This window comes from Azolla caroliniana, unplaced genomic scaffold, assembly GCF_043228905.1.
Source record: "Azolla caroliniana isolate FFs.n. ecotype wild unplaced genomic scaffold, voAzoCaro1.0.p SCAF_6, whole genome shotgun sequence".
Lineage (NCBI taxonomy): Eukaryota > Viridiplantae > Streptophyta > Polypodiopsida > Salviniales > Salviniaceae > Azolla > Azolla caroliniana.
Genome location: NW_028230441.1, coordinates 4,697,623 through 4,721,852, shown reverse-complemented (window position 1 = coordinate 4,721,852; position 24,230 = coordinate 4,697,623). Strand labels below are relative to the sequence as shown.

At 35.9% G+C, this 24,230-nt stretch overlaps 2 protein-coding genes across 7 annotated transcripts; both read left to right on the top strand.

Moving 5' to 3' along the window:
* The first annotated feature begins 950 nt into the window (after positions 1 to 950).
* Positions 951 to 7,335, top strand: LOC147862713 (U-box domain-containing protein 6-like). 5 transcript variants are annotated; one of them, XM_087320768.1, is made up of 6 exons: positions 951 to 1,106; positions 3,314 to 3,392; positions 3,495 to 3,677; positions 4,666 to 4,773; positions 4,861 to 6,077; positions 6,361 to 7,335. In XM_087320768.1, the coding sequence occupies exons 2-6, from the start codon at positions 3,345 to 3,347 to the stop codon at positions 7,139 to 7,141; spliced, it is 2,337 nt and encodes a 778-aa protein (XP_087176894.1). In that variant the 5' UTR covers positions 951 to 1,106; positions 3,314 to 3,344; the 3' UTR covers positions 7,142 to 7,335. The 5 variants fall into 5 exon arrangements, with proteins under 5 accessions (XP_087176894.1, XP_087176895.1, XP_087176892.1 ...); XM_087320769.1 differs by lacking the exon at positions 951 to 1,106 and adding an exon at positions 1,431 to 1,738 and having other exon boundaries at positions 4,705 to 4,773; XM_087320766.1 differs by lacking the exon at positions 951 to 1,106 and adding an exon at positions 1,432 to 1,738.
* Positions 7,336 to 8,803: 1,468 nt separating this feature from the next.
* LOC147862712 (magnesium transporter MRS2-2-like) lies at positions 8,804 to 23,857 on the top strand. 2 transcript variants are annotated; one of them, XM_087321742.1, is made up of 18 exons: positions 8,804 to 9,342; positions 10,359 to 10,442; positions 16,290 to 16,366; positions 16,488 to 16,559; positions 16,907 to 17,050; positions 17,135 to 17,194; positions 17,278 to 17,359; positions 17,549 to 17,616; positions 17,964 to 18,051; positions 18,139 to 18,198; positions 18,279 to 18,364; positions 18,441 to 18,482; positions 18,556 to 18,688; positions 18,772 to 18,847; positions 22,049 to 22,125; positions 22,632 to 22,688; positions 22,828 to 22,917; positions 23,739 to 23,857. In XM_087321742.1, exons 1-17 carry the CDS (start codon positions 8,905 to 8,907, stop codon positions 22,876 to 22,878), a joined length of 1,695 nt encoding a protein of 564 aa, XP_087177868.1. In that variant the 5' UTR covers positions 8,804 to 8,904; the 3' UTR covers positions 22,879 to 22,917; positions 23,739 to 23,857. The 2 variants fall into 2 exon arrangements, with proteins under 2 accessions (XP_087177868.1, XP_087177869.1); XM_087321743.1 differs by lacking the exon at positions 23,739 to 23,857 and having other exon boundaries at positions 22,828 to 23,120.
* Positions 23,858 to 24,230: the final 373 nt, after the last annotated feature.

Here is a 24,230-nt window from a genome sequence, read left to right as displayed (position 1 = left end):
GATAAAGACGAGGAAATATGCTAGTACGGGTCTTGAAAAAGAGAACTTGACTCTAGAACTACTTGCTCTCATGGTGATAATGTCTAACCTTACACAAGAGTTAGTGTTAAATCATTCAAAATTCCAATTACCCTTGTTTTGTATAGTGATCTCTACTCTAATAGGAATTGGAAACATTTGAAGCTTGGGGGTTATTAGGATTTTAACACCCTCAAACCAAAGTCCACCTAAACGCGATATTAGGATAGCACTAATAGGCTAATTAAGGATTCTTTTTTATGAAAGCACAATTCTCAAACCATTCCTCTCTTCACCACACATTAATGGTCAATCACAAAAGCTTATCTCATCCTTTTAGGCATTCAATGCGCCCCGACCATACATACCTTTTTGTAAGTTCCTTACCTTTATGTCTTTGGCCTACAAAAGGTCACAATGTTGTCCTAGGAGAAAAATGCAAGATTTATGCTATGAATGTAATGTACCCTAACCTCGTTTTTTCTTTGTATCTCTTTCTTAGTTTGCATTAATGAGGAGAGCTCACGACTATGTAACACCATATTCAAGCGACGGGATTTGATACCATATTATCTTGGTGAATTGTAGGTCATAAAAACACAAGAACGTAAATTTAGGCAAGGAAGACAGATTTCGGGAAGGAAAAGTTGGGTATCAAAATTCAATAAGTGTGAAATGGAACACTCGATTGTTTTCCAAGTCCTTATTGTTGCTCTCATGGTTTTGAATGCGGTGTGATATATTCCTAGTAGGCTAGACATGCTAAGTTTATCTACTTCACGAGGTCTTTTACGCATCACATTGTCTCTATAGTATGTCGTCTGCCTCCACAGAAGTCGATGTGTGACGTCGCATCAATCAAAGTTGTAAGGTGCGGTCGTACTATAAAACACGTAGCTAGACATGTTATGCCTCGCAGTATAGAAACTACTCCCGTCGTAACGCAATATGAAATGCCAACATATATTTCCTGGCATCTCCAATATTTGCCTACTACTCTCACGATGCTATTGCTCGACAATCCTCGACATTGTGAGCTGCTACAGGGGGACATGAGGGTCACGTTCAAGGGGCGGACAACTGACGGGGTTGAACTACGTCTACGTCACTTATAACAAATTTAGTGATTTTATCACTACTTCACATAACACAACTGGTTTTATTTATCACTACTGCACATAACATTAGTGGTTTTATGTATCACTATTTCACATAAGATAAGTGGTTTTATTACTACTTCACATATAACATAAGTGGTTTTATTACTACTACTTCACATAACATTAGTGGTTTTATCACTACTTCACATAACATTTGTGGTTTTATATGAAGATTGACGGAAGAGTTTCGAAGTTCGAATCTCAGAAAAAAGAAGAAGAAAAAAGTTTGCGTTCACAAAAAAAATAAAACACACCACCAGCACCAACACACGAAGTCCAGAAAAAGAAATCAAATGCAGTGCTTTTGTTCTTGTTCTCTTCCTCTTCTGATTCCAAGCTCGCCATAGCTTGCTAAGCTCCCCTTCATTCTTCTTACTCTTCAACTCTCTGTCTCTGTCTCATCTGTAATTCTCGTAACTATCCTTTCAGTTCACTGTGGTAGCTCCTTGGAGCTTCATGATGAATGTGATGTCGGAGATGGATATAGAGAAGAAGATCACCTATCCTAACGTAAATGTTTGGACGCTTCTTTAATGGACAAATTTCTATCTAATTGAAAGGTATCTCTCTCTCTCTAAGCTTTGCCTACTTATCTATCTTTCTAGCACTTATCTAGTTTCAAAGTTAGTTTCTTTTGTCTAATTTTCTTCGAAATGTGATGATTTTGAGTTTGATTTAATGATCTTAACAGAAAGGATTGATCTATAGGAATTTGATAGAGGATTTTTTGTTTACGACCTATGCTCTCTAAAATTCAGTAAGGTTTTGTCATGGACAATTCCGAGTTTTAATGGCTTCCATATTTAATATGCATTTTCTCGACTTTTTCGCTTAACACTGATTCCTCTTTTTGAGATTTCTTAATGAAAATAATTTATATTATGCAACACATTCTCTAATTTATCTGAGAAGTAAATACGAGTAAAAAGATTATTTGCAGAAGGATCGTGACGGTAGATGTTTTCTTCTCACCGATTCTTTGCTCGCTTCCATTATAATTAACTAATTATCTTTTACAGTATTTCTATTGTTATCTGTGCTCCATCTATATTTTTTTGTAGAAAGGAAATCGTTTTATTGAGGGATTAGATGATTCTTGGATTTGCCGATGATCTGCCTCCTGTAAAAATGAGATCTTTCGTCCCGAGGAATTAGTTGTTTCGTTGGGTTTGCAGATGGTCATCCCTACGTATAATAGAATCTTTTTTATTAAGGAATTGGGAGTCGTTCGTTTGCATAAACCTTTTGCTAAACTCTAACCACATTTTACAGTATCATTCATAGGAATCATTATTGTGCTGTAAATTGTGATCTTTTACTGAGGAATTAATTGATATTTTCTTGGAAGAAAATCTTTTATCACGGAATTAGACGATTCTTTGATTTTGCAGATGATAATTCCTACATATTATGAAATCTTCTCTACTGAGGAATTGGATGATTCTTTGATTAGCACATATCTATTTGCTGAACTCCAACTAGATTATACATAGGAGTCATTCTTGTGCTACAAGCTATGTTTTTTTTTCTGAGGAATCAGATGATGTTGTCTTTGACAAATCCTGTACCAAGAAATTAGATGATATTTTCTTTGAAGAAATACTTTACTGGGGAATTGGGTGATATTTCTTTGAAGAAAGCTTTCACTGAAGTTAAACCAGGTTATACATTTCATGTGGGAAGCATATACTTCATATATATACACAGGAAGAATTTGTGTGTTGCATAGCCAAACGATTTACTGTATAATCATATCATCTTACAATTTGAAGATTTCTTTTACTGGGGTCTAACTAGGTTATACACTATATATTCACAGACATCATAATCATTGTACATACTGAATTGTTTTACTGATGATATTTGGTTTGCAGAATTCTTTTACTGATGTCAAACTATTCAATTTTACATGCTATACAGTGAAATATTTTATTAAGGATTAAAGTGATTGATTTCTAGAAATATTGTTTGAGGTCCAATCAAGTTACACATTATACATAAACAGGGACTGTTCCTGTGTGCTATATAATGAAATATTTTAGCAAGGAATTAAACAACCTATGGTTTGCATAAATCTATTGCTGGGGTCTAATCAGTTTATATACATTACATATTAATATAAAATATATATACAGCAAACATCATTCTTGAACAACGATTTAAAAAATGGATGTTAATGGAGATCTAGAAGCTCCTGATATTATCGATCGAATGGTATGGAACTTTCTTTTCTTCTTATTTTCTGTTTCGGTTTGGTACCATTATGAAATCATCGTCTGTATGATTTTCCAGTTTTATTTATTCATTTATTATCAGATCTATGGAGATATGTGTCACAGACTTGCAGTGTTGGTTCAGAAGATGATGGAATTTGTTCCCATCTTTGAAGCTCTGCAACCTCCGAGGTCTGGCATGCAGGCATTATGTGGACTATACTGGGCTATTGACAGAGCAAAGTTGTTTCTTCACAGAACTGTAAATTCTAGCAAGCTTTACCTGGTAACTCTCTCCACTGTGCTTTCTCTCAATAGACATACACACACACTTAAACTAGTCACAAAGTACCAGAACGCATCCATGTTTTTAAAATTTACCAGAATATCCTTGACTGCTTTAAAACTTACCCAAAAAGGAAGCCATGCCTTTTAATTACATATAATTAACAACTAGTCAAGCTAGCAATAGAATTAGGGATATTATGGTATTTCTGAATTCATATTGGAAAGAGAGCATAAAATATGCTCCTCTATGTCTTTTGTGACATAGTAAGAATGAACACATTGGCTCAGTGAAAACCTAAAACCTAGACACACATGATACACATTTGTTTTGTAAAAGATTACAAAACAAAGTTTTCTGCATGCTCAACCAACATTGCAACACAGAGATAAGGGTATAAAGCAACATAAAACTGTTTTGCATCTGGTAACAATTTAAAATGGTTTTATGCCTTGAAAAACTTCAATTTGAGGCAGGTGCTCTTTAAATATTGCACCCAAATAAATAATGTTTTGATGCATCATGTACTTTCCTTGATTTCACTTGCATATACGCATGCACATGTATATATCCATATCTGCACACAGACATTCGGACGAACCTGTTGGAAGTCTTTGAAGGAGTAAAGCAGCGGTACTCGGAGAGTGTGGAAGTTTTAGGTATTTTGAGCCCATCTATATCGGTAAAATGTTACAGCTTCACCCTCAGAAGCTCAACACATAGAGACTTTGTTCTTCAACATATGAATACCCCTTCTTAGCAAGGAGACATATATCAAGAACACATGTATACTCTGGTCCCATAGGTCAAAATTGGCCTCTTTATGGACGATAACAATTCTAATTCTAAACGTTAGGTCCTAACCTGCAATGTGCCCGATTCACAGTAGAAAAATGTTTAAGACTGATGTGGTATTCATAAACCTTTTTGTGGAGCTAAAGATGTTTATGATTATTGAAACTTGTGTTAACCTATCTGCTCATTGAAGGCAATTACTAGTGATTCTATCACTTCCAAATTTGAGAAGGTGAAAGAGACTCTGGACCAGAGTTTGAGAAGGCTGGAATCCAATGTTCCTGATGACCTTGCTCAGCAGGTATATTCACTTTAATTAGTAGTTCAGATATAGAGAGGTGTTTAAGCTGAATTTTAAAACATATATTTATTGGCTACTTGCTTGTAGATAAGTGTCTTTACAAGTGACTTGGAAGGGATAGTTTTTCAGCCAGATGCTTCAGATCAGGAGGTGGGTAATGAGATCATTTCTCTCCTACATAAAGAAAAGGAGTTTCCTGGTTTCAATACATTCACAGAACTGGAGGTATTTGACAAAGTGGTTTTGAAGCTAGATATTAAATCAACCAAGGCACTTCTATCAGAGAAGAGAGCACTGAGGAGACTCCTTGAGAAAACGCGCAAAGAGGAAGACAAAAAGAAGGAATTAATAGTGCTTTACCTCTTGCACCTTCTTCGAAAGTATATCAAGAGGCAAAATCTTTCAAATAATAATCAGGAGAGCTCAATGGGAGTAGATGTGACAAGCTCCTATCCACCCTCACCGTCAGATCGGGGATCCGAAGTGAGTACTAGTGGGTTGGATAGTGACTTCAGCTCAGAATCTTGTGGTGTTGGATTCTATAATAAACAAATTGGCAATGGAAATAAGGAAGGATCGAGCTGCTTGCGCCATTTGTTTGTGCCCCCCGAGGAATTTCGATGTCCAATCTCTTTGCAACTTATGTCAGATCCAGTCATTATATCCTCGGGGCAGACGTATGAACGAGCATGCATCGAGAAATGGTTCAAAGAGGGTCACGATACTTGCCCAAAGACACAACAAAAACTTACACATCTCAATGTTACCCCAAATTATTGTGTAAAAGCTCTCATTATGAGCTGGTGCGAGAGACATTTGGTACCTATTCCGACATCCCCATCATCACCTCCATCTGTAACAAATTGGAGGTACAACAATAGCCATCACCATAGATTTTCGATAATGAAACCCGATTCGCCTCGGACTCAGCTAGATAAAAATAGTGGGCCACTTACAATAGGAGAAAATGATGAATCTTCTACAATTGCGGCCAACGATTTCATTGGAGGTATTTACTCTAGTGTTGAAGGAGGAATGTTTAGGAGAAGATGGGATGATGGGCAAGATAACATTCAGGAATTCGGGTGCTTGTTATACTCCTCTTCTTTAGTAATGCAGTGCAAGGGTGCTGAGGAGATAAGCTGTTTGACAAAGGATAATGTGGCTGCTCGGATGCATATTGAAGAATCAGGCTGTATTCGAATGTTGGTGAGGTTCTTGAGTTCAGCAAGTAAATCTGAAGATGAGAGTGCTCAAGAAACAGCATGCTCTGCACTGTCAAATGTGGCCATAAACAGTGACAGGTAGTTTAAAGATAACAGGCTGTTCTTTTATCTCCCATTTATTAGCTTCCAAGATGGTACAAGCATAAGCTTAATAAAAATGAACTGAAACAATTGGGCATAGATCTAGGATTTGCGTGATACATCTGGTATCCTTTTCTCTAATTTCTCACTAATTCCACTTCAATTGGTTTTAACTAAGTTCTATTCATGATTAGATCATATGAATCCTGCCACAAGAATTTCCCTTACTGTTTTATCTCATGATATTTTTCCTTTTTATTTTGCTGATAATGGTGAACAGAAACAAAGAAGAGATAGTGGATGCTGGTGCTATTCCATTTCTACTAAATTTGCTTGGTTCCGGAACTCTTTTGCGGATAAAAGAATCTGCTATTTCTGTCTTGCTTACGATCTCTTGCTTGGATAAGAATAAGGCAGCGATTGGCTCATCTGGAGCTATGAGATTCTTGGTAAACCATCTAGATGGTGGCTCACGGCAGGGGGTGAAAGATGCCCTCATCACTCTATTCAATCTAAGTAGGTTCTCAGATAATGGTCTTTGCATGCTAAAAGATGGTGTTATCCCCAAGCTCTTTCATTTACTTAGCTTGGGAGATATGGAGTTAATAGAAAAATGCCTCAGCTTGCTATATGATTTGGGGTCAATTGAGGAAGGGAGGTCAGCCATTGTTGAGACAGATGGTGGGATATCTATGTTGGTGGAGCTTCTGGATAGTGGGTCATCAGATGAGAAGGAGTTAATTGTGAGTATCTTCTTGGTTATCTGTACCAACAATCATGAACATAGCCAAGCAGTGCTAAAGGAGGGAGTTATTCCGTCCCTCGTGATGCTATCGATGACTGGGAGCCCCGGAGGCAAAGATAAAGCCCTCAAATTATTACAACATTTCCGAGACGAGCGACAAAAAGATGTGATGTGGCAAGCTGCTTTTCAAATTCCTTCCCGTTCGGAATCTTTTGATGGTAAAGACACTCGATGCAAATCAGAGAGAGGGGTTTTCTGGAGGAAAACATTTGGCTTCCTCCGCAAATCTAAGTCATTTGCCTTCTATAATTGCTAATTCTACTGTATATAATAGATGATAAAGGGGTAGTTTGTATTTTATGTATATAGATGAATATAGCATATCCTTATGGGGAGTTTCATTCACTCAAGAGTGAGTAGGTCATCTTTATAGGCCTATTTTGATGCTTGAGATAGACTCAACATGTACATAAAGAAAAACAAGAAGTATTTTTTTTGGCTGCAATCCTCGCTATATTGACCCAAATTGCATCTTCATTTGAAATTATGTCACTCATTGGCTAGTTGCCACTTTAAAGTGGAACGAAAAGTGCAAAGCATCTTCTTACCGATGATTCATCGAGATTGTTGCCGACTGCTTTAAAGTGAAAAGAAAATTGCTGCTTTGCTTTGCTGGATTCGCAGATTATGGCCAGAAGTTGATATTGTCTTCTTGCATGATCCTTCTGAATTTTACCAACGGAATTTCGAAATTCCAGCATTCAATTCTTTTCGCAATCTGAGCCGCATTAAAGATTATCGTATAATAATCAAATTGTGCTCATCTAACAACTTGTGTATCGACACTCAACACTATGTAAAGTTGGTGGATGAATGCCATTTAAACTCTCTTGAAAAATGTTGATATCAAAATCTGCAATAAATTTTGCCAAATGAATCTAGATATAATTGGCCCAATGATATTGATGTGATTGTGGGTTCAATATATGCATGGTTGTAAGTTTGAACACGTGAAAATCTGCGAACCATCGGATGCATAGATAACTCCAAATTTCTAGCTCCCCCCAAGCACTTAGAGGTTTTCTAGATGATTCCACACAACCCATGTGATTCTCATCTTCTCCCTCTTTTGCCACAACAAATATTGAAGAGGTGCAAAACAAAATGCAAGCCTTCTTTGTCCATGGCAACAATGACTAGTAATATAATATTATGGGTTCCATATATATTGTACAACCTTTAGGCGTAGGTGAAATGACCAAAATTGTGATGTCCAATACATCAACTTATGTCTTAACTTACTTGACATCCATTCTTCAATTGCCCATTTGTAACATTCATTCCCAATGGATACCTTAAGTGTAAAAAAATAGAGCATTTCCTAACCATGGATCCTTGCCATCCTAGACATTCCAAACCTCTTTCAGTTATTGATACGAGACTAGATTTCCTCCAATTAATATGCATGTAATCTAGAAGCTAATGCAAATCGGTTCATATACAAGCCTCCCTTTCTCAAGATTCTCATGGATTATATGCGTTAACTCGGAAACAAAGGACGTCCAAAGCCCATTATGCATTAGCCTAGAAACAAAGGACCAATTAAATTAACATGATCATAAGTTTTTTCTAAGTCTAATTGCGCCATAATTAATTGTCAATGAGAATGTTGTGCATATAAACCATGACCATTTGGGCATTCAACGCATTATGCAATATATTCCTACATGCAATAAAAACTATATTGGGCGGGATGTATCAACGTTAGTAAATACTTTTGCAATATGTTTGCCAAGACCTTTGTAAATATTTTATACAACCCAACATCACAAAAATAGTTCTCCAGATGCCTGCCACCTTCAGAAACATCACCGAATTGTACCGACAAATTATTTAGGCCCCAAAAAGAAAACAACGCTTTTCAGTAGAAGCCTACAAGGGGGAAAAAAAAGAAACAATTGTACTAAAAACCTGCTACTGTCGGTTTCTGTGTGAACGAACAAGGTGTAAGGGTTTTACGACGATCCTCGCTGTGTCGTCTGTCTGCCTGTCTGTTTCCGTCCGTCTTTCCTTCCTTCCATGACCAGATCGACAAGGAAGGGTTTCAGAACTGTCTTCAGATTTCTCGTCTCCTCTGGGAAGAAGAAGAATCACCATCCATGGCAGAACATTGGAATCCGTGGAAGCTTCTCAGATCCTTCTCCTCCTCCTCCCATCCTTCACAGATTTTCTTCTTCCTCTCCTTCTCCTCCCCTTCCCTCTCCTTCTTCTTCTCCGAAACGCCTCGGCCTCCGTATCATCAGTAGTAAATCTGAAGGAGGTGGAGATTCTTTCTTCAAGAATCAGAAAGATCGCAAAGATTCTTCTTCTACGGATAGAGGTAGCAGTGGCAGCAGTAACAGTAGTGGTAGTGCTAGCAGAGACGAAAGAATCTCTTTCAATGGTGTCAAATATAGTGTTATCAGGATCAGTTGTCATGGAAATTGGGAAACTTTACTTCTTCACTCTTCTGAACTGGTAACTTCTTTATATATATATTTCTCATATTTATCTTCTGGAAACTTAGTTACCTTTTTAAACTTGTAGTTTGTTTCTATTGAAGCTATTTTTATGCTTATAAAAAAGTAAAAAAAAAAAAAGTTATTTTTTCAATTTGTTTAAAAATTTGAAGCATTGCTGCTCGGAAGGTGAGATATTATCATGGTCCACAAACAGAGGAATTATGCATTGTTCTCATCGTTAAATGCACTATATGTTAAACATCCATGCATTGCTCCCACTGTTAGTTTCTCCAATAAATCATCAAGGCATTATGCATTATTCCTATAATTAATTAAGCTGATAAAACATCGAGCAATTTCACATTGTTCTTATCATTAATGAAGATATTTACTAAACATTGAGCGGTTATATATTGTTTCTATCATTAATTAAGCTATATATTAAACATCGAGAAATTTTCATTGATCTTATCATTAATTAAGTTATATATTAGACATCCTCAAAACATCAATCTCTATCTATTTGAGAAAATTTGCAATGTTCATATAATTACTTAATCTTATAAAACATCAAGATTATATGTTTTTCCTGTCATTAATTAAGTTATATATTAAATACTGATAAAATTATGGATGATCTGATCATTAATTAAGCTATATATTAAACATTGATAAAAATTATGCATGTTTCTATCATTAATTAAGCTACATGTGTCCTCAAAATATGGAAGTGCTATTGATATCATATAGCAAAATGTATAGCTGGGATAAATGATATCAATTACATGTAATAAAAAATTAGGCTGTATGACCATCTTCTTAATAATGAATGACATCAATTAATGCCCCAAACATCCCATCGTAATTTGGTTTCTATTCACAAACACATGCTATGCCTAGTGGATCCATTTAACAGTCAGTTCCCAAATCTTTGCTATATCATGGATATATCGAAAGTAACAGTTCAGATAACCGTTGCATTTAACCTTTTGTTAGTACAGTTTTACTTGAATTGTCTCATGGCTTGTGCAGGGTGTGCATACAAAAGACCTCGATCTTCTAGCTGGAAATTTTTTCATTCCAAAGCGATCTGCCATTGCTGTTAGAAATAACCAGGTAATTTATGTTCCCTAATTTATTGTTAGATATTTTTCATGATGATAATATCTTATGCTTCTTTTATGAAGACACCTTAGCCAAGTATGTTTGCAAATGGTTTTTCCAAATTAATTCAATCTAAGTTGTTTGATAAGCTAGTAAACAATTATATTGAGAGTATTAGTTTCCTAGGTCGATGACAAGCTGAATCTTTAACTTAGGGGTCGAATCCAAAGTTTCAATTTGTAGAAGTCTAAATGTGCCTCAGTATATGATACATATACAGGTCATGTGTAGGTGTGTATGCATCATACTTATTTTCTGTTTAGTATGTGTTTTAGAATGCTCTGAAGTGTTTAACATGTATTCTAAATTTTAGAACTTCCATTTAAATATCTTTAACATATCTAATGTATTCTAAATATTTTATTTCTTAAACAAATATTTTACATTCCCTAACAATAAAATAAAATAAAAATAAAAATTTGGCCAAAAAACAGTTGTGAGACGCAATACAAATATACAAAGTATTTAACTTATTCTATGCGTCTTATACATATTTTATTTTTAGAATATGTATTCTAAGTGTTTTTAAAAAAGCTAGAATACTTTTATAATACTTAGCATACATATTTTATGCATATTGTATGCTTAGTATTTTACAACATGGCTTGCGTGCGATGCATTTTTTACTATCACAATGTAGGTTTTTTGAGGAAGTGTAAATGACTTGTCTCAATGATGATATTCTAATGCGATCGATTGTTGCGAATCAATGTGATTATAGAGGTATGTCTTTTCATATAGATGCCACTTTTTGTCTTTGGAGGAGTTGACAAAATATAGCTATTGATAAATGAACGCTGGTACAATGTCCATATTTGTTGTAGTAATTCTAAGCTTTTCAAAAATAGTTTCAGGTTCAAAATCCAATGGAAACCTAGTTTTAGAGTTCGAAGACTTTAATCACCCCTCTAGAACTAAGAGACAAGACTATGTTGGGATCATATGAAAATGAAATCAGATTAACTCACAATGAAAATGAACATGCAAAAATGGGAAAGCTCTGAATTTATACTCTAAATATGTAATCCTAAAGCTAGATTAGAAGCTTGAGCTATGTGGATCTACAACCTTAGATGGTAGATGCTTCAATAGTAGCAGGATATAACCTGAAAGATTATAAGGAACTCTTATGATATTCAAGCAACCAATACCCACAGTTACATATTTGCAATAAGAAATGATATAACTGACCAGCGTGAATAATGTACATGTGGAGCCCCTAGAAAACATATCAGCACCAGCAAAAGCAATGCCCCCAACCAACTGAATAGAAAGGATAAGCTACAGATGAACTTTAGAGGAACTTTCCAGAAACAACTGTTTTCTCAGCAACAACTTGATGTAATGTAGTTATGTAGAATTTCTTGAAGAACGAAATGTAGAAAATGCAGGGATCTTAGACTAACTCTCACACAATGAGATCACTTAGAAGACTTAAGGAAATACCAGTAGGTTGTGAGAAAAGCTGTTAATAGCAGCAACGGAAGAGTTAGAACAAAATAGACACAGTCAAGCTGTGAGAAGGTTGTTAGACAGCAGTAGAAAAAATGGTTGCAAAGAGTAGAGACACAGCCAAAGAGTTGTGCTTGTCTGTAAGTAGCAGCAGAAAATAATCTTATTACAAAAGAGGCTGGTATAAGCCTATTTATACAAAATTGGGAATGGTTGTTTGGTAGTTAAGAGACTCTTGTTCTACTAAACAGGTACAATAAACTAGGAATAAAAAAAAGGGAATATCTTGGAAAAAGTGGAAGAGACAAAAGGCATTTAAAGAGTTGCAGATTTTTCTCCTGATCTCTTCATTGAGTATGGAGCCCCTAACACCATCAAAGGTCAAGTTGGAGCTATTAGACAATGAGACTACCAATGTCTCCAATGAGTAAGGTAGTGTCATTAGCAGGAAAATGGCTTTGAGCTTATCATCAAAAGGAGTCATTCTTAAGTCCTGCAACTGTGAAGGTACTTGTAAACAAGGACAAGTGTTCAACTGCACTCTTGGACTCATCCAGTTGCATGCCAACAAGCTTTCGCATTAGGTGTACTTGATTAACAGGTGTACAGTTTTCATATGTAGCCTTCAGCTTTGCCCATATTTTAGAAGCCGATACCAACCCTTTGAGATCTACCAAAATCTCAACAAAAACAACCATCTTAATATATATGACAACCTTTTTGTTTAAAATCTGCCATGCATCTTCTGACATGCTCTCTAGTTTTTCTGCCTCCAACGCCTTGTCACCATCCTTCAAAAAAAGAATTCTTTGCATTCTTTTGTTCCACAAGTCAAAACCTGTTCCCTCAAATCGTCGAATCTCAAAAAGATTCTTCACTTCTGAGGAGGATGATGCCATAGCTGAGCCTGCATGAATGAACTGCTTCATCGGCTTGACGAGGGCAAAGCATAGGAAAGGCAGATGGGCATTTCCTATGTCCCATCCCCCTCTTGTAACTACAATAAAGGGGTCGGAACACCTGTTCTGTACAACACCTGCGCATAAGTTCAGAAACACTAAATCTGCTCTGATACTAGTTGTAAGGGTTAGGAATGATGTCAATAGGGCCGAGGAATACTCAAGATTCACCCTAGTACAAGCTTTTTAATGCAACAATGGAGCTATGGTAGAAAAGATAGAGTGAGCAGTAGTTGGAGGAGCTCACCTTTGAAGTGAGATCCAAAAGTTTTTAACTCATGTTTTATAAGACCCATTTAGGGTTGGCCAAGTTCACACTGAACTTGACCCAAAAATAACGGAAAGGTGAAGAGTGACTTTTGCCCTTTATAAATAGGCTGATACACTTGTACACACTATAAGTGGGTCATTTAGGGCCTTTACCCCAACAGTTTTCTTCATATTCTCGAATATACATTTTATGAGTTTTTGAACGTTTGATTATAATTTATAATGATATATTTTGATTCAATCTCTATAGTTCATACTCATTTTTTTGTAAAGTTCTAAAGCGAAGAAATTGATACCTTCACTAGTTGCGAGATGAGAACATTGATAATTGCAAGATGAGCTCATCATCAATACAATTATGTCTTTGAACTATTTGATATTTATGTTCGTGCTTTCTAATGTTGAGTAGTTAAGTAATTCCTAAGTTTTGAACTTTCAATTGTGTTGACATTTGATTCAATCAATATATAATATAGATCATAGTCATTTTTTGAAATTCCAATCTTTATTTTTTTTCCAACTTATAAATCCAATCCAACTTTGAGATGATTTACCATACACGTTTGATTGAATCATTCTCGAATGCGAATGCACGTATGGTGTGTATGGTTCATTCTATGATTATGACTATGTTCACACCAAAGCTTTCATAGGATACACATTAACCGTAACAGGAAAGACTGGTGCTACCCCATGCCTTACATTCAGTCCCACTTATGCCCCTTGCCCTCCATCTCCCCAATTCACCTCTACCATCCCCTGCACCCCACCATGCACACACTTGCCTCATCACTTTTACTTCACCATCACACCTTGGCCTATACCTCTTAACATCTTTCCCAATTGGGTCTGACCCATTGTATAGTTATTACTTGGATATTGGTATGGAAATACACATAATCCTATTCCTTTTTCCTGTCATCCATGCAGACAAAGTATGCAACTCAGCAAGTGTGCTGGTGACTGCTGTTCAACTGGGCTTGCTTTTTATGATTACATCAGCTGACTTAAAGCACAATTCTTCAAACGATGATCAAATTTATGGACAACCACCTGAACATGTTGGACTTAATTTTATAGGCTTACGATAGAGTAAATGTTGTCCCTATTATTCTTAGTTATAGGATATTCAGGGGTGGTTGGAACTTGTGGCAAGAACCAAAACTTCCACATATTGGCATCACTATCAGGGATAAGCAGTGCTTGAAGCTTTTGATGGAGTTTTCATGAACTCCAATGGCACCAACATGTGGAAGTTTTGGACCGTGCCACATTCTAGCTAACCCTAACTATCCTAGTTCCAAGATCTATGGGAACTTAGACAATATCACTACTCTATTGTTGCTGAAATGTCTTTCATAGATTTTACAATGTTTGAGCCTTTCATTAGTCACTCTTTAGAAACCTGGGGACTGAGTCTCCTCAAGGCAAATATCGAGAGAGATTTGGGGGGACCTTTAGTCTCAAGTATTTCATGCATGATAAGGAGCAAAGCATCTGTGTCTCATGACTTAATTCAGGCAGAGGTGGGAGCCGCCTCAATAAACATTGAGGCATGGTTTCAATCAATGAGTAAATATCCAACAGATTTGGGAGCTCCCTAAACAAAGGTACTTAAGGTTGGCACTTATGTCGTCAAAACAACTTGTTGAATACAGATAATCATTTTTGGTTTGCTGAGATGTAACAATGGTTAGAGTCACATGGCATAAGCATAAATGCACTTCCCTGCTCCGGTATAGGTTGCATTTTCTTAATCTGAACATGATCGAAGTGGAAAAGAATAGAGTTGATCTGAGCTGATATTATCAACGTGGAAAACAAAATAACATGGAACAGCCCCACGACATCTCTTGGTAGGAAGATGGCCCTCTATAAAACACTTTTTATACACATTCAATGATGGATTCATCATCTTATATGAATATACATCTACCACATATACTGTGCAGTGTGACAGGGCAGTTACTAACCTCGTCACTTTAGTTAGAGATTGAGGTAGGCAAATATGCACATATGCTGCTGGAAGAAAGAATATACTGATTGTGTCATCAAGGGGTAGAATTGGAAGAACACAATGTTTGCTATTATACTCTTTTTTATGAAATAAGACGGAGAAACCATTGTCTCTTTAACCAAGGTTTTGACCCACTATACTATAATTTTTTCTTGCATGAAGTGTACATGACACCTCATTAATAAGTTGTCTGCTCAATTGTCAATGATGTGAGAGCTTTTGATGGGGTACAATACAGATACCATGGTAGAGGGGTTATTAGAAATGAAGGGAACTATACAGTAAGAAATGTATTGTTTCCTTTTAGGAAATGAAATGGTAAACACATAGTGTTTATAATCGTGTCAAAAACGCATAGTAAATATTTAATTTACATGTGAATCACATTAAAAGACTTAGTAATTATGTAAGGATTAAATTCAAATATAAAATCTAAGACATTAACCTTGCTAATCAAATAAAAACAAAAACAAAGTGCAACATTAAAGATTCATGACAGAAGGTAGAAAATGCTCATCTTGTTTCACATAACCATTCTGGTATATTTAATTTTTAGCTCCAGTACAGATATGAAGACTGCCATTAGAACTTCATAACTAGATGATGAAGATGGTTGGCCAGCAACAATATATTAACCAAGAAAATATGAGGTTTGGCAACCTTGCAGAATTCTGACTAACAGAAGGGGATGGATTTCTAACAATGGTTTTATCTATTTTCTCATACTGGAATGTTTTCTAATGTCTAGGAGGAGATACATTTATTTTCTTTCTCTAGCCTTTTTGGGGAAGCTAACCCATTGCATCTTGAAGTGTCATAGAAATCAAGTTTGAAGCGCTTAGATTTTTTGATGACCCTACACCTACTCTTTGCAATGATGCAAGGATGAGATTGCTTTTGTGCAGGCTAACATGAATTGGTCTTTGTCATGTACTTCCGCTGCCCATTTCATTTTTTATTTCTCTTTGTCTCTCCATTGTTTTTTGCTTTTTTCTTCTTTAATCTTCTATTTATAATTTTTGAAGCCATGATTAGATAAATTTCAAGTTATAGGCATATATAACTCACAAATTTAGTGTTACTAAAAAACTTTATGTGTAGATATTGGTGAGAATGGAGAATGTGAGAGCTCTAATTTGCAAGGACCATTGTTTGCTATTTGATGCTCATCGTCCACGGTCTGCTTCTGTGCTTTTTATAAAGATTATTTTGATTACTATTCTGCATTCCAGACATGTCAACATATCAGCTTGATAATGTTAAAATTGACTAATGGAGTGGGTGAAATAAACTTTGCAGGAAAGGATCCTTCAAGCTATCAGGAATTGAAGGCGCCACAGTAAAACAATATGCCTCTGACCAGTCACAGCAGTAAGTTCTGCATATATGATCTTAAACACATGATATGATGTAATGATAGGCTTGTTAATTTACCACCATCATAATCACTTCCCTTATTTTTCTATCCCAAATTGGTAAGATATAGTATCTTCTATGAGAACTAGGTGCATACTCCATATTATCTGCATCATGATCACAGAATCTCGAAAGAAAAACAATGTTGTAATCATACATCCCCAAAATGTCCAAACCTAAAGTCGTAACTAATAAATAATAAACATCAATGAGCCTACCTGGCTGCCATTGGATGGTTTATAACCATGCTAGATGTATAGGGAAGTCCGTTTGTTCAAATATTTTTGTTGAACTCTTTTCAGAGCAAGAGAAGCATTCGCGAGTCTTCTGGCTGATCATGCAAAACAGTTGTTGAGGAATCCTGAAGATCGGTTGCCTTTTCACCTTCATATGATGGAGTGTTTGCTTGATGAGACGTGTAGTTTTTTCCATCAAAAAGTTGAGAGGTGATTTAAGAGGATTAATGTAATGTACAACTTCAGTTGAGGTTTTCTTCTGCTGTTTATTTTAGCTTTTTGTTTTCAAAATAGGCTGAAGTTGGTAACAGAAAGAATACTAGAAGAATTGACAAATGACGTGAACATTGGAGGGTATGCATACTTTAAATCTTTGAGAGGCCCATTTGCTATTGAACCTTGGTATCTCAAATATTGATCATGATTATTATGGGCAGATTGCAGAGATTGCTCCCTCTAAAAAGAGCACTAACAGAAGTGGAGCATGATGTTCGGGACACACATGAAACAATGGACCAAGTAATTCTTTTACTCACATATTTTCTGTTATGATTTTTTATTTTTCTATAAACGTTTCAGTTGCAATAGAATGATTTTCTTCTTTATTCTATTATCCATTTCCATCCAACTTCATTCTTTTCTGTTAAGAATAAGTTTCACAAAGAGCATACTTTGTGTGAATTATATATTAAATGATTCTGCTTGCAGATCTTAGGAAATGACGAGCTACTTGATGCATTATGTCTAAAAGATGAAGAACCATCCGGCAATGAAGAGTATGTTTTAGATCATCATACTCATATGCGTTACATGTGATGTTGTTATCGAACATTGTAAGAAAAGGAGGCATGTAATGCTGTTTTATTGAGTGAATGTTCTCGAACGAATTTCCTCTGTGAACAGATTATTATTCTGTTATTCTGTGAATGCAATACTTAATATTATAATTTTATTGAATTTTGTTTTTCATGCATATGCTCTATAATAACGCTTAAAATGACGGAATAATTTATTTGGTGATAAAATTTTATATTATGGATGATAAAATTAGGAATATTGACGGTAGAATGGCTATTGGTTTCACTTTTTTTCTGAGTATCTTATTAGACTGGGTAATTGACAGTGAAGTTGAAATCCAGAGCTTTAAGAGAGAACAAATGAACAAAATTCGCCAGGCTGCTGCAGACATGGTTGTGTCTTACCAGCGGGAGGTAAAGCCAACTACCATCAAATATAGTAATTTTTTCCTTTACGTAACTGGAAACTTGATAATAAGCGATATTAATAATGTAAAAAAGGTGGATGATTGTGGAGGTGCTCTTGAGGAGATGAGAAAGGGAATGGATGCAGCTCAAGAGGTAGCTATTATTGAAATATTTATATATATTTTTTCTTGTGATGGCTGACGTAAGTTGTAAGTGTAAATTGCTACATGGAGGTTTGGGAGCTTGGGCTTGATACAACACGCAATCGGATCATAACAATGAACCTTTATATGTCTATTGCAACTGTGACCTTCAGTCTGTGAGTAGCGATTCATACCATAGATTTTAAACATAGTCGTATTACCTTTCCTTAATGAGGTACAATCACTTTGCAGAGCTACTGTACCTGCTAGTTTCTTTGGCATGAACCTTACAAGGTATGTGTCATCAATGCAATTTTTTGAACCATTTAAAACAAGGCTCTAATAACTTACATGTAATTTAACATAGTGGAGTAGAAGTTCATCCTCATATGTTCTACTGGGTGATTGGGACAACATCAACACTAGCCCTATCATGCTTTCTTGGTTTGATTATTGCATTGCGTATTGTTCCCAATTTTAAAGATAAGCAACGTGCTCAGGTAATGGCAGGCAACCCTAATGCTGAATATTAGTCAGAAGGGATGCCATGAATGCAGTTTGAAGTTTCACTTATATATTTTAGGATCTTGCCGCTTTAAGAGACCTACTGCAGCACATGAATGCTATAGATGATATCTTCCAATCTGTTGCCAGCCAAGGTTTGTAATGTATCAATTGACTCTTGAGTGATTTCCCGTTCATGCTTTATAATATCTTGCTCTTTAAAAGTGGAGATACCCTGAGTCGTAGTATCATGATTGACTAATACTTGGCCAAACTATATGAACTGATTTTGGAGTTTGAGTGGAACTGTTTATGACAGAATAGGAAAAGCAAGGCTCAGGATACATTCGCAATGTTGGATCACATGTTGACTCTTAGAGCTGTAATTCGAGAGGATAGAGCACACACAATTTTGCTTTGTGAATTTCCACAATGCATTTGAGACAATATCATGTACAAAGCTCATGTTGAGACTGTAACCTATTGGTTTTCTGCGATATATGAATTGAGGGTCTGCGATATATTGTGCTCATCTCAGGCTCTTTTAAGTCAGAAGTGGCATTTATTTGAACAGGTGGCACAAAATTTAGCCACCTAGGCTAATGTCATTGCTGATGGTCTTTGGGAGATGTTGTAAGACAATCTGCTGGATATTGACTGGTATCAAACTTAACTAGACAGATGGAACCATCCTCAATCATCTCACAAATACATCAATGTTCTTTATCCTTGCATGAAACTTACACTTTGGCTGTAATGATGTAAGATTGGACCTAGCTATGGAAGTCCATTGTATGCACGTAATCAAGCTAACCAAATGGCTTCCTTCGAAGCCTCTATAGCTGAGATGTACGCTTCTGTGCTAGCAGAATGATTATCCATTGAAGCTGGAAAGCTCCATGAAATAGCTAGGTCTTCCTGCAAGAGTGAACATGTTAGAATCCACATTGCTTGCCATGTTAGAATCACAGTAACCATTAAGATTCTGATCCTTTTACCATGTCATAGACACATTGCCTTAGTGCCATGAAGATACCTGAGTATTTACTTGATTGCAACCCAATGGCTTGGTCGGGGTCGAAACATGAATCTGTTGACTAGTTCTGCATATGTGGTGTTTGGACATGACGATGCCATAGTGTGCATCAATTATCTGCAAAATGAAGCATGCCACATCTGCGGCTGCTGCATCAGTAGTGGGACAATTTGCCTTTGAAAGCTTCTCTTGAGGCTGAAGAAGTGCCAAAAGTCGCTTAGCATCAGCCATGTGAAATCTGTCCAATAGCTTCTCACTATACTTTTCTTAAAATAAACACCTTTTTGTCTGTCCTGCATGATCCTCATTCTAAGAATATGGTCAGTGTGTCCTAGATCTTTACTAAGCAATGCAAATTTGAATTTGTTTTTTGTTTCCTGCAGAATCTTATCATGTTTTCCTGCAATTAGTGTGTCAGTGGTTTATGTAGAGAGGAAACTAGTATGATAAGGCTGCCATCTTTGTGCTTTATGTAGAGATGAAACTCTGCGAGAGCAATTAAATTTCTTCTATGATTGGCATGGGGCCTATTTCTGCACAGCAATTGCTTCTTCCTTAAGACTACAAATCCTTCTAGTCACTTCATATATAGCTCCTCGTCTAGATTTCCATGTAGGAAGGCTATTTGACCTCCTGTTGCATAGCACACTGACACTTATTTGGAGATTGACATGTCCTAGCCTTTTTGAGGGTAAGAGGCTCTGCATTGACAGTAAGAAGAACTTGATGGAAGGGATGTAGTGTATCACTGCATCAGACACCTGGATCATATAGAACTTCGAAATCCCTGGCCTTACAAACCATGATCTTCCCACCCTTTGTCATTGGCAGATAAATGCCATTATCTCCCTGCCGCTATAGGTGCTCCCTTTGCTTTAGTGGTCTATCCATTCTGCGTTGACCTATGCCAGAGGTCTTCTGGAGACAGCAATTAGAACCTATCTGACAAATGTATGGCATCCGTTATGAAGCTTTCCTCTCTGTTATCTTGCCTTTTCCCCAATTTTCGCTGAAAATCTGGATTTTTTAATAATTAAATTCTCCTCTATTCTCCAAATAGAGAGTTCTCAGCTTCCAGCATTTTTCCAACTCTACTACAGCCATTCATAACTTGACCATACTTAAGGGCGCTTCCTTATTCTTCGACAGGTAGACCCATACCTTGTAGCAACATCAATGAATGTGATAAAGAACCAAATTCCTAATGAATGAACAGGAAGTGGCGTTGAATACATTGGAACACACTAATTCCAACAGTTTCATGGGGGATCCCACATGCATATTATCTACATGCTTTGTATGCATTAAAATTATGCTGTTTCCCACAAGATGGTGGTCAAGGGAACCAAGCTTGACTTTGTGTAACGATTGCATTTCTGTCAAGAAAGTTAAATCTTCTTACAATTCTGGCTACAAGTTAAAATGTCAGAAGCAGGCTTCCCTCTTTATCACCTATGGATTTTACCTAACTTATTGTGGAAACTGGAATCTATTGGTTTGTGGGGCTATATGGGATGTTGATCAGGAAATCATATCATGCTCCTCTTTTGAGGAGTCAGCTGTGACATCTATACGCATTGTACATTTTTGTATAAATATATTTTATGTGGAGGCGGAACCTATTGATTGGTTTATGGTCATATTCGAGTTAAGGGTTTGTGACGTTGTTGTTGAGATGATATTATGCTCATCTCAGACTATTTTGAGCAGCAGTGACATTTATATGAAGTATACATATTTGTAAGGCCATATTGGTTCAACCTATTAAGATCATGATACTGGCTGTGTGACACGTACAAACAGTCAGTTCTTTTAGTAGCAGAATGTAAACGTGTGTGTGTGTGTGTGTGTGTATGTATTCACATAATGAGGGAGCTAGAAAAGTGGCATAAAACAGCTGAATGATGGGTCAAAAAATAGCTTATGGAATTGTGATATAGATCTCATCTTCATCCCACATAGATACTTACCATATGTCAAGCTTATGGAGAGGAAAAAGTGATGATGTTGAGTCAATATTTTACAGGACCTTTCATCTGGATCTATCGACAATTATCTTCATCTTTTTGTTGATGAGAGTTTTATATCTTACAACCTTGTATTGAAGTTTAATCATAACTATTTTGGAGTAATTGAATTTTAATGTGTTTATATGTATGACGGATATGCGCTATACTGATCTCAAATTTGGTGTTGGGATAACATCGTTTTCCTGAACTTGTATCTGAGAAGTTTGCTAAGCTTTCTACACTTCTCACATGATTTGATTATTTTTTAAAGAGTTCAAGATTTCTAGAGTTTATGCGACGGTGTATTGCAGGTGAAGGGCATCGATTGAGTCGAGAAGAATTTGAGCAAATACTCAAAGGTCATTCTACAACATGCTTCATTCGAAAAGTGGGTGATGATAGATGTAACAATTTAATAGTTTGTAATTTAATGCTTAATTTTTCGTTAGATAAAATGGTTTTTATGGCAAGTTTTATCTCAAGGCTTAGTTTCATCTTACCAACTGCTTTATGCTAAAAGTGGTTGATTGTAACATATAATGCTTAGTTTTTCCTTATGTAAATCTAAGGAAACATTTGATATGGCAAGTTTTAACTTAAGGCTGTTATTCTATTAAGTGGATATATATCTCTTTAAAATATTTCTACTGCTACAAATAGTGACCCATAGATAAGGAGAAACTACTGGTTGTCTGTAGCTATTTATGATTAAAAAAATCTTGTTTATATAAATGCTAGCAATAATAAAAAACGCTTTAAGCTTTGTGAAATAATGTTATATGCCTATCTGAGTAATTCTGTCCAGTTTCATAGCCTTAACACATTAATTACTAAAATGAAATTTACATGATAAAGTTGTACCTGTATGTTTGCATGGGATCTGTATTTTACCAGAGGGAGTTGGACCTGATTTATCGAATGTTTGATGGGAATCGGAATGGGATGATTGAGGTTTGACCTCCTATTCTGGAAATCTGAACTTTCAGTATTACGAAATTTGCCGTTCTTTTACAATCTCAAATGCTCACTGCTATATAATTTACGAAATTCAAATAAACTCAATTGAATGTCCTGTTTAAATCTTATTCAGTCGAGCGAATGGAACATTTTATCTCAGAAGAATGGCAAGCCCAAAATTTAGCAACCTCAGGTCAAGAATCACCACAATCACATCATTCTTGTAAGTAGAAGATACTCTGTTACAATATTTATAATACTAAAAATCAAACATTAGTTGGATATGTACATAATTATTCCATTCATGTGCACTCCTAAGTAACACTCGAAATTCAATAAGGGTGCAAATTTTATTTAGACTGCACTCTGCTTGCTTTCAACAGAGTCAACTTTTTTGAAATAATGAGTTCAACATTTTTTCCTTAATATCTGTTTTTTTAAATTAGTTTTAGCTTTTCTAATTAGTGGCCCCTTTTTTCTTAGCTAATTGTAAGGAATGATGTGTTGGACATTTAATTAGGATGACAGGGATTAATAATTAAAAGTGATGAGTTGGATGTGTATTTGGAGTTGGATGTGGATTAATAATTAAATGATCAATTGGCGTAATCAGGGATTTAATTATTGTAATCATAAAGACTTACTTATTGGAGTAATGAAGGATTTAATTATAATTCTCATTTAAGTAATGAAGAGGTACTTAACTGTAAAACTACAAGTTGATGCGAATTAAAATCATTAAACAATCAATATGCATTTCATTAATGTGTAATTTAGAATAGTTAGGAAGGGTTAATCTAACCAAGATTTAATTAATTGCATTAATCAACATGGGATAATGCAAGGAACATTTAATTCTGCCCTGCATGAGAGTAATTGAGAGATTCTTCGATTACTCTCCTAGGCATGAGACCAAGCCTTGAAAGGACATGTTTATATGATGTGTAACTACTGAATTGTGCAGAATGTATGATGTGTATCCTATTTGAAATCATGAACGATGTAATTATATTTTTTGACATATATTTGTACTGATTTGCAAAGTAATATTTCTGAAGTATCATGAGTGAGAATGGGAGACCTAGTGCATAGTGAGGGTGGCATTGAAATCTGTTTGCAGAGTATGTTGCAATTAGTCTTCAACTGATCTCAAGTGTTTACACATCAAAGGTTTGCATTCAAGTGTTTTTTGTCTTCCAAACAGAAGGAAAAGAATGATATACTAATGAATGCGAGATGCCCAAAGTTGGTTTGAGACAAACCTTGATCCCAAATATCGGTGATTTAATGCCCCATCTATACTGAAAAAAAATAAAAGCTGCAGGTTTTTATAACTGCTTGATCATTATCTTGATGCATTTCCATGCATGTAGTGCATTCGTAATATGTATGAGGGATTTGAACAAGTGCACTTGCGTGGAGAGAGGACAGAGAGACAGACATTAATGTCTTGTAAGACTAAATTTGGTCCATGGGCACAATTGGTGACAATATTGGGATGTGTGCCCAATCATCGAAAATGAAAATAAAAATAAA

What these genes read in the sequence shown, in the direction of transcription:
- LOC147862713 (XM_087320768.1), top strand. Translation starts at nt 3,345, where the DNA reads ATGGATGTTAATGGAGATCTAGAAGCTCCTGATATTATCGATCGAATG. An exon ending in ATTCTAGCAAGCTTTACCTG is followed by an intron (nt 3,678 to 4,665) that starts GTAACTCTCTCC and finishes TGCTCATTGAAG; the next exon opens with GCAATTACTAGTGATTCTAT. An exon ending in GTGGCCATAAACAGTGACAG is followed by an intron (nt 6,078 to 6,360) that starts GTAGTTTAAAGA and finishes AATGGTGAACAG; the next exon opens with AAACAAAGAAGAGATAGTGG.
- LOC147862712 (XM_087321742.1), top strand. Translation starts at nt 8,905, where the DNA reads ATGACCAGATCGACAAGGAAGGGTTTCAGAACTGTCTTCAGATTTCTC. An exon ending in TTCCATCAAAAAGTTGAGAG is followed by an intron (nt 17,051 to 17,134) that starts GTGATTTAAGAG and finishes TTTTCAAAATAG; the next exon opens with GCTGAAGTTGGTAACAGAAA. An exon ending in GCAACTGTGACCTTCAGTCT is followed by an intron (nt 18,365 to 18,440) that starts GTGAGTAGCGAT and finishes ATCACTTTGCAG; the next exon opens with AGCTACTGTACCTGCTAGTT.